The sequence below is a fragment of the Elgaria multicarinata genome, chromosome 22 (genome assembly GCF_023053635.1).
Source record: "Elgaria multicarinata webbii isolate HBS135686 ecotype San Diego chromosome 22, rElgMul1.1.pri, whole genome shotgun sequence".
In the NCBI taxonomy this organism is placed as follows: Eukaryota; Metazoa; Chordata; class Lepidosauria; order Squamata; family Anguidae; genus Elgaria; species Elgaria multicarinata.
This window is the reverse complement of record NC_086192.1, coordinates 945,820-955,793: the sequence shown is the minus strand read 5'-3', so window position 1 is coordinate 955,793 and position 9,974 is coordinate 945,820. Positions and strand designations below refer to the sequence as shown.

The window sequence follows — 9,974 nt, the reverse complement described above, 5'->3', positions numbered from 1 at the left end:
CCTTTTCTTTTCTCTCAGCTTGGGTTTGTCAATCCCAACAAGTTTTCAGCAGAGCTTTTGCCGTGTTCCCCAATCCACAGAAACAAAAGGCAGCCTCACGGCCTTCCCTGGCAAAGTGCCAGCCTGAGCCTGACCCCAGTTGCTGCTTTGGAAGAAAACATCCGGGGGGTGGGGGGTGGCGGTTGTACGTTGCTTGCAGCAGAACTAAAAAGTATTATTCCTGGGCCATCTTTAAAGCATCCTTGCCCAAACTCCAAATGTTTTGGACTACAATTCCCAGCATCTGTGACCACTAGCAGGGACTGATGGGACATGAAGTCCACCGCAACTGGAGGGCAGCCACTTGGGGAAAGCACACAGAAAGCGTAAATGCTCCCACTCTTCTCTTTTATAAGTTTTAGCATCGCCCTCCTTGCAGAGGTCACGTTTGCCTTCCGCGGAACTTGGATCCCACTGTTCACACACTTTCCCCGCAACGGATTAGATTATGGCAGCAGAAGCTTTAGCTACACACAGGTATAAAGCGTCTGCCCTAACCTAATGCGGCAGCCTTCAAGATGCCACAGGGCTCTTCTGCTGTGCTTCCTTGAAGGACTCTGCTCCAGGAAGAAATCTACATCAAGAGGGCCAAATTAGAAGTGGCCATAAGTGTTGTTGTTGTTGTTGCTGTTGTTGTTTTAAAAAACCAACAAAGTAGGTAGCGTGGGGTGGGAGAGAGAGGTGGGGGGAGTGGAGAAGCCCGGGGGGCCCTTTGCCAGCCACGGAGGGAGGAGGAGGAGGAGGAGCCGTCCGTGGCGACCCTGAGGCGGCCACCCCACTGACCTTGCTTGTTTCCTTTGAAACTCAGCAAACAATCCCTTTGTGTCCGGGGAAAGCTGCGGCCGCCCCGCTGGGGCCAGTCAGAGGAGGGCGGTCGCCGGACATAGTCGCTCGCCATGCAGCTCCTGAGCTTAGCGTTGCTGCTGGGCGGACTGTGTGGGGCCTTCGCAGCCGAGGGTGAGTACAATGGCCCCCAACCCCTGCCCCCCAGCTCACCCCATGTGGGGCTCTTGACTGTAGAACCTTTTTTTGAAATTATTATTATTATTATTATTATTATTATTATTATTATTAATTACATTTATTTCCCACCATTTTTTTTCTCTTGCAAGGGACCCCAAGCACCTTATAGGGTCCTTTTCCTTTCCTTTTTAGCCTCACGACAACTCTGTGAGGTAGGACAGGCTGAGAATAAAGGACTGGCCCACAGTTCTCCATGAGCTTCACAGCCCAAGCAGGGTCTCGAACCTGGGTTTCTGGAGTCCCAATCAGACACTCTAACCACTATGCCACACAATCTTCAGAGGACTGGGAACCCACCAGGTCTCCAGAGGGGGCAGCTGGGTGGAGGGAAGAATCATCCCATCTGTTACAATGTAACAGACACGACACAAAAGGAAAGAGGGTTGGGAGGGAGGAGGGGGGAAAGGCACGTTGAGGCATGACTAGAGTCTTCGCTGCCGCAAAGTTCTGCAAGTCGTGAAGTTGGATCTAAACGCAGCGGAAGGGCTGCTGTGCTTCCTTCCCTCTGATGGCCTTGGCGGTCCATGTTCTTGGGGGGCCTCCCAGCAACGCCCCCCCCCTAAATACGCCACTGCATGAAGAGCGGCCTCTGGGGTGAAGGGCTCCCCTGCTGCCTGACACGTAGTAGCCCTGTCCACTGAGACAAAAAGGATGGGCGTCGGAAGTGTCCTCCCTCCCTTGTTACCACTTTTTTGGGTGTGAGTGGGTGTTCTTCTCTTTCCCAGAGTCCTGCGAGGGACGCTGTGACTTGGGCTTTGACGCCCAGAAGAAATGCCAATGTGATGATCTTTGCTCCTACTACCAGAGCTGCTGCGGTGATTATTCCACCACTTGCAAATCCAAAGGTATCTCAGCAACCCACTGACCCACTCACCCCTCTCCCCTCCTCCCCTCTCCACTCCTGGATGGGTGGTGGTGGTCCTAAGCGGTGCCTCCACAGGCCGGGGAGTGGGTGGCGGCCAGGGTTTACCATGTGCTGAACGTCCCCGATGCAAAGAGATGTTTATCATCTTGGTCATTTAGCCTTGCTTTTTTTAAAAAAAACCTGTATTTTAAATCTCTGCACTGCTGCTCGGTTTAATTCTGGCTGTGCTTTTATATCATGCTTTTATAACGCGTGTTTTATACTTTGAATCGGATTCAAAGTATAAAACACGCGGTATACTTTTATACTTTGGTCTCCGCCCTTATCTGGACGGAGATAGTCTAGCTACAGTTATCCATGCTCTGATAACCTCTTGTTTGGATTACTGCAATGCGTTATACGTGGGGCTGCCTTTGAAAATGGTCCGGAAACTTCAACTGGTACAAAACAGGGCAGCCCGTTTACTAACAGGGACTGGCCGCCAAGAGGGATGTACTAAAACAAAGGACAGTACTTGCCCATTGAGAAACCATACCTGCCCATAGGGATCCAATGCAAACCGCTTGCCCATAGAAAACAATGGGCAAGTATGGTTTCTCTATGGAGAATTCTGTCCCATTGTTTTCTATTGTCAAACGGTTTGCATTGGATCCCTATGGGCAAGTATGGTTTCTCTATGGAGAATTCTGTTTCGCTATGGGCAAGTATGGTTTCCCTATGGGCAAATACTGTCCTTTGTTTTAGTACGTCCCCCAACGAGACCACATCACACCAGTCCTTTTCCAGCTTCATTGGCTGCCAGTCCAGGTCCCGGCCAGATTCAAAGTGCTGGTATTGACATTTAAAGCCCTAAACGGCTTGGGGCCAGGCTATCTGAAGGAACGCCTCCTCCCATATGTACCCTAAGGTCATCCTCAGGGGTCCTTCTCCGTGAGCCCCTGCCAAAGGAAGTGAGGCAGGTGGCTACCAGGAGGAGCAGGGCCTTCTCCACTTTGGCACCCCGGCTGTGGAAGGAGCTCCCTAAGGAGGTTCGCTTGGTACCTACACTGTATTCTTTTAGACGCATATAATGCGTCTTTTTATTTTCCCAGCATTTTAACAGTGTATAAATTAATTTTAACTTTGCTGTTTTAAATTTGTATTTCTGCATTGCTGCTGATTTCATCCTGCTTGTGCTTTTATATTGTATTTTATATTATGGTTTTATACTGTTGTTTTATACTTTGAATGGTTTTAATTTTTGTGAACCGCCCAGAGAGCTCTGGCTATTGGGCGGTATAGAAATGTAATAAATAAATAATAATAATAAATTTGACGATTTTAACTTTTGGGAACTGGCCAGCCAGCTTTGGCTATTGGACAGGATAGGGATGTGATAGATAAATAAATTAATAAAGATGCCATTGCAGAGGGATCCATAGACAAGGAGATGGATGTGAGCCCCAATGGGGTCTTCGGGGCGAGTCTTTTTACCTCCAAGATGAGTTTTTACGGGGTGGGAGGAGGCGGTTCAGGCAACGCCGTCTTCCATTCATAACCCTTTCTGTGTTTTCCTACCATCGTTTTTTTCTTAACCAGGAAAACAAAACAAGCATTAAGGAGGAAATGAGGGAACGGCTGCGCAAAATCAGTTTTTGATTTGAGGAGCTTGGAGGAGCCAGCCCCCCCCCCCGCACTCAGGCCTGGGAACCCCACCCCCCCACCCCCAGAGTTGCCTTCTCCCTTTGTAGGGAGCACTGGGGTCTGCAGACAGGATTTGCCCCCCTAAAGCAGGAGAAAAACACCACCTTCCTGTTCATTGCCCCAATTGCAGGGAGGGGCACTGGGGTGATTCCTCAAGCGGCTCCTAGGGAAAGAACTGCCACAGGCATCGTGAGGGTTGGCTGTCCTTTGCCTTCTTCTTTTCCTTCTGCATTTTGGTACCGCTGCCCGGTCCGCTTAGGGGAACAGGTTTGGTGGGACTCTGACCCAAACTGGGAGACGGTTTTTGTGGGCGGGGGCCTGCCGCGTTGCTGACCTTGCAGTGCCTGTTTCCCCCCATGACAGTGACCCGCGGAGATGCGTTCCTCCTGCCGGACGATGCGTATCTGGATTACTATGACTTCCCTGGTACCATGGCCAGTGTTCCCACATCCGGCGAGCCCACGGCTCCTGAGCCCATCGCCACCGTCCCAGCGACATTTGCAACCTATGAACATGAGTGGACAGAAGAAAGTCATCTCATGGTCCCCTCTGGGCCCACTGCGGCAGACATTCCAACCCATAGGCCGGAAGAGGAGTCCTTGTGCAGCGGGAAACCTTTCGACGCTTTCACAAGCGTGAAGAACGGCTCCATCTATGCTTTCCGCGGTACGGCCCAGAGGGGCGAGTCCCCCGTTCGTAGAGATGCTGTCACCGACAGTGGCCCTCGAGCAAGAGTGCAGAACCCCCGGGGCGGGCACCAAATCTGGCCTCCTTGTACCCGCTGTCTGGCTTGCTGGGTTTCCCCAAATGGCCACGCCCCTTTCTCCTCACCACCAGTCCTTGGGTGCTTCCTCATCTTCGCAGGATTTCCCTCCCACTCAGAAAGGTTGGAGCCCCTCTCCTAAGCCTGAATTACCAGCAGGGCCAGTGCCAGACTATTTTGCACCCTAGGCAGGTGAGCTGCTTTCACCCACACCCACCCCAGCGTACCTGGGCACAGGGCGCCATCTCGCCCACCCAGCCGAAGTGAAGCCAGGACGCTGGGGTGTGGGGGCAGCTTCGGAATGGTGCGCCCAGCCAGAAGGCACTCTGGGAGAGCGACTTCCGGGCGCACCGTTCTGAAGCCGCCCGCCCCCCCACCCCAGCGTTCTGGCTTCGCTTTGGCTGGGCACCCACCCAGCCGAAGCGAAACCAGGACGCTGGGGGTGGGCGTGGCTTCACTTCAGCTGGGTGGGCACCCAGCCGAAGCGAAGCCAGGACGCTGGGGTGGGGGGGCCGGCGGGGGGGCGGCTTTGGAATGGCATGCCCAGCCAGAAGCTGCTCTGGGAGAGCGACTTCCGGGCACGCCGTTCCGAAGCCTCCCACCCACCCCAGCATCCTGGCTTCGCTTCGGCTGGGTGGGCAGCCAGCCGCAACGAAGTCAGGATGCTGGGGCGTGCATGCGGCTTCGGAACAGCGCACCCAGAATCAGAGCTGCTGTGGGAGAGCGGCTTCCAGGTGCGGCGTTTGGTGCCCCCTCCTTACCTTGACACTCTAGGCGGCCGCCTGAGTGGCCTCTATGGTAGCACCGGCCCTGGTTACCAGCAGGAAGAGCTTTCAGCTAATTTATGCTGGTATTTTTGCTCCTCCCCTTAATTTGGCCCAACCCTCTTTGCCTTTGCCACGTCCCTTTCCCCTTTGGCTCCACCCACCCCTGGAATGCTGCATCTCCACAATTTCTCAGGAGGATCTAGAATGCCCCATGGGCTGTGTGCACCTAAAAGCACAGCACCTGGCACCTCACACGGCCAACTCTATGGTGCGTCAAAGAGCAACGCTTTTTAGAGGGGCGGTTACAGCAAATAGGTTTTTAAAGGCAACCGAAGCTGGCGTCCTGTTGGGGCACAAGTAACAAATTCTGCAGGTACAACGGCAGAATAATGCAGCGCCAGCCTAGATGGGATGGCCTCCCTCAGCCCAGAACTCTTGCTTGCATTCAGATTAAAGAGGAAACAGCCTCTCTTGCACAGCCCCCCCCCCCCCCCATATTTTGAGATGCTGTTTGAAGTGATGGGTGGGAGGCCTCTCAGCAAGGATTAAAGGCCTTGTTTCTTAATTTGGGCAATTTAATTTAGTTGTCTAATTGGGCCCTGACGTTTTATTGTTAGCTGTTTTTTAATCTTTGTTGTAAGATGCCTTGAACCTTGTTTTATTTTGATGATGATGATGATGGTTGCCTGTGCCTATCTGCATTCCAGATAACGTTGTTCTAAAAGCCCTGCTTCCTAGGCATGGGTTGTTTGTCTTTAATTTCCTGCAAAATAACCACGTGTCGTCTGAAAGACAGGCAGGGCGATGGACAACGCCCCGCCGTCGCCCCAATGGCTCTGTGCCCACAACTGAAGGGACCTGGGAGCAAAGGCGGCCTTATTTACGTTCCTCCCTTCTTGATCCAGGGAAGTATTTCTATGAACTCGATGAGAAGAGTGTGAAGCCTGGATACCCCAGACTCATCCAGGAAGTGTGGGGCATTGATGGACCCATTGACGCCGCCTTCACCCGCATCAACTGTGAGGGAAAGATGTACATCTTCCAGGTGAGGAAGCAGGTGCAGTGTGGCTCTAGTGAGGGGGAGCCCTGAGGGCCTGTGGAGGGGGCAGGTAGGACCCCTCTGCAGCTGAGGTTCTACAGCCCTAGGCTTAAAGTGAGGCCTACACTTTCTTTGCCAATAAGACAAGGCTGTGGAATTGCCCTATGGAAAGGTTCCTCTGGGCATGCCCAGAGCACCTTTCCTTCATCGGGACAACTCCCCAGGTAGCCCTCGCACCTCTGAGCACGGAGATGAAGGGATGCCAGGTCAGGGGGCACGAAGCTGGCAGGCAGGGTCGAGCCCTGGGCGGCGCCTCCTGTTTTGGGGGGAAATGAACTGTGGGTCAGGCTGCTCCCCTTGGCCCCGACGCACACACACCTCCCTCACCCACGCACCCCCCACACGGCGCGTCTCTCTTCCCCAGGGGAGCCGGTACTGGCGCTTTGACGACGGGGTCCTGGAACAAGGCTTCCCCCACAACATCTCGGATGGCTTCACGGGGATCCCCGACGACCTCGACGCCGCCTTTGCCCTCCCAGCCCAGAACTACATGTCCAGCGAGCGCGTCTACTTCTTCAAAGGTGATTGGCTCCTGTCCCTTGGGCTGGATGAGTGAGTCTCCATTCACCAGCTCTGCCAGGTTCAGTCCTGGGGGGTGCTGTTCTTTTCACCGTCGCCCAGGGCTGGTTCACACATGCAGCGTTTACGACTGTGGCACTGAGGTCATGACCTGCCTGTGGGTCCCCTCCGATACTGCGCTTTTCACATGACAGCAGAATCGGATCCCAGACCCTTATTCCTAGTTCCCAGTTGCGTGTCATGGATTTGTGCCGCATACTTTAAACACGACTGTAATTAACTGATTGATTAATTAATGGTAAACGTTTCTAAGCTGCCGTTCAAGGCAGGAGCACTCCCAAGGTTTGGGCCACTGCAAATGGTGCTCCCAACTCTCCAGGAGCGTTTGCCCTATGAAATGCCCTAGCACGGATCTTGCCCTGATTGTGATGGGTCTCCAAAGGGGTGCATCACTCGGTCTTCGATAGGTACGATATAGGGTAGCTCAGATCTCATTTTGGGGGTGCGGCTGGGGCCGGTAAACCCCAGTGCCTGGGAAGGTTTGACACGGGCTCCAGGTTTCCCAGCCTCTCTCTGCCATTACAGCCACAGTCGCCACCTCTCAGCCCATCCTGCCCTGCATGGCTGTTGTGAACAGAAAGTGGGACCATCTCCACGGATGCTGCCTTTAGCTCCAGGGGCATGTGGGTAGTTTAGGAGTTGCCCTTGACTCAGTGTTGCTTCTGGACTGGAAAGAGAAGCAGAAGAAAATGCTGCTGTTGATGCTTTAAAACTAGAGGCCGGTGAATCAGTTGTTGTTGTTGTTGTTGTTGTTGTTGTTCTGACTTCCAGAGAAGAGATACTGGTCCTACGACTTTGCAAACCAGCCAAGCCGTGAGGACTGCGAGCAAACCTCCCCGTCAGCGGTCTTTGACCACTTTGTGCTGCTGCAGGATGACGAGTGGGACCAGTTCTTCCAGATGCTTTTCGGGGGCTCACGGCGGAGTGAGTCATCCAGCTGGGGCAGGGAGGGGGGAGGCAGACTGTCAAGCGTCCAGCTGGGCCTGCCAGGCAATGGCCAGATCCAGAGTACCCCCAATGGAAAAGGATGGGGGCTGTGTTTTACTCCCACAGTACCAGAACCCAGTTGGATCATTCCCTGAAACTGAATGGTGAGAGATTCAGGGCAAATGAAACAAAGGGCTTCTTCACACAACGCAGAGTTAAGCTGTGGAACTCACTGCCCCAGGATGGCACGATAGCCACCCATTTGGATGGCTTTAAAGGGGGATTGGACAAATTCATGGAGAAGGAGAAGCCTCTCAGTGGCTACTAGTCCTCATGGCTCTAGATATTACCCTCAGGATCAGAGGCAGTATGGCTATGTACCCCAGTTGCTGGGGAACATGGGTGGGAGGGTGCCGTTGTGCAACCACATCCTGCTTTGTGGGTCCCTGGCCAGCCGCTGGCCGGCTGCTGTGTGAACAGAGTGCTGGACGAGATGGACCCTCACTCGGATCCCGCCTCAGGGCTCTTCTGATGTCCTGACGTTCTCTGGGCAGGCCCCTCAAATGCTGCCTCTCTCCTGTCGCCAGGTGGGGCCAGCCGGCCACGCTACATCAGCCGAGACTGGCACGGTGTGCCGACCCACTTGGACGCGGTCATGCTTGGCAGGATGTATGTGGGGCAGAGGCAGCCCAAGCAACAGGCCAGGAGGAAGCCCTCCCGCCGCCACCGCAGGAAGTACCGCCACCACCAGCGCTGGGGCAGCAGGAAGTCGCGCTGGGAGTGGCCCATCAAGGACAGCTCCGAGTCCTCGGACCTGGACTGGCTCCTGGGCGGAATCACCACTTGCCAGCCCTTCCAGACCGTCTACTTCTTTGCACAAGGTGGGCACGGTCGTCGCAGGGTGTGTGTGCGCATGTGTATTTGTAGCCCTGAAACCTCCCTTCCCCAGCACAGCAGAATTTGGCATTTCCCTGATGATCTTTGGGACAGACGACAGGGGAAGCCTCAGCTCCGCCGTTAACTTGCGGAACTCACTGCCACAAGAAGTGGCGATGTAGATGGGTGGAAAGGGCCATGGAGGAGAGCCATGGAGGAGAGGACTTACCCCCAAGTGCTTAGAGGTGGCGTACCTCCGCCTACCAGTTCCTGGGGAGGAAATGGGGGCTATTTCCCCCCTCCACTACCTGCTGAGGGCTTCCTCGGCAAATCTTGCCAGCTGCTAGGCTCTGGGTCTGATCCAGCAAGGGGACTTTCCTCCCCACTAACCCCTTTTTGTGTCTCTTCCCCAGACAAGTATTATCGGCTCAACCTGCAAACACGGCGGGTGGATTTGGTGTACCCCCGGTACCCCCGCCCCATCGCCAAGTACTGGCTGGGCTGCCCCTCTGACGAGGATCTCGCCTGAGCTCAGCTGCAGACATGTCCGCACCAGCGGCCAAATAGAAGCCTTGCATTCCCAAAGCCGCGTCCAACGGTGTCCTTGTTTGATTTGATTTGATTTCTAAAATGTGTATTGCTCCTTTCTGCCACAATGGGCCCTCATCGAGGCAACGAATGGTACTAAAGATGCAGGGTAAAATGCAAAGTTCACAATTAAAAACTTAAAAGTGAATAAAGGAAAAATGCACAACCAGCGCTCACCGGTTAAGGCTTTTTGTGTATGATTTTGTGTTCTAAGTTTTAAAAGCCAAACACCTGCCTGAAGGAAAATGCCTTTGCCTCCCTGCATAAGGACAACAGAAACAGAAGAAGCCTTTGCCTCCAGAGTTCCAAAGACCGGGTGCCACTACCGTGCAGGCTCCGTCTTGTGCACCTGCCAAATGTAGCTTTGATAGAGGCAGAGCAGAGAAAGGGGATCCTTCTCTCAGGGATCCTAAAACTGGGGCTCCCTTTCCTCTGCTGCCACTTGCTTCCCTGACTGGCCGAGAGCCAGTGGGCAAGGCGGTGGCGGCATCTGCTAGTGCTCCTCTTGCATACCGCTGTCGCGTGAGAGGCGGGTGAACAAGCGGGTTGCTGTTCATTGCAACAGGGGTCGTTCTTAACAATATTGTTGCTGGGAGAATCCATTCCTCCTGCAGCTACTGCGAGGATTGCAGCTAAGCTGGGAGGGCACAGGGGAAGGTGAGGGGGGTGGCAAATAACGTCAGCATCCCTGCTGATAAAAATACCTTGGTGCTGTGTCTCTGTGAGCTCTGGACAGGAGGCAGAGCAGGGCTGGTGAGAGGGAGT

General features: G+C 54.1%; 1 protein-coding gene across 1 annotated transcript; it reads left to right on the top strand.

Moving 5' to 3' along the window:
- The first annotated feature begins 874 nt into the window (after positions 1-874).
- Positions 875-9,380, top strand: VTN (vitronectin). The gene is made up of 8 exons (XM_063146730.1): positions 875-996; positions 1,788-1,907; positions 3,974-4,276; positions 6,046-6,185; positions 6,604-6,760; positions 7,590-7,742; positions 8,333-8,626; positions 9,035-9,380. The coding sequence occupies exons 1-8, from the start codon at positions 936-938 to the stop codon at positions 9,148-9,150; spliced, it is 1,344 nt and encodes a 447-aa protein (XP_063002800.1). The 5' UTR covers positions 875-935; the 3' UTR covers positions 9,151-9,380.
- Positions 9,381-9,974: the final 594 nt, after the last annotated feature.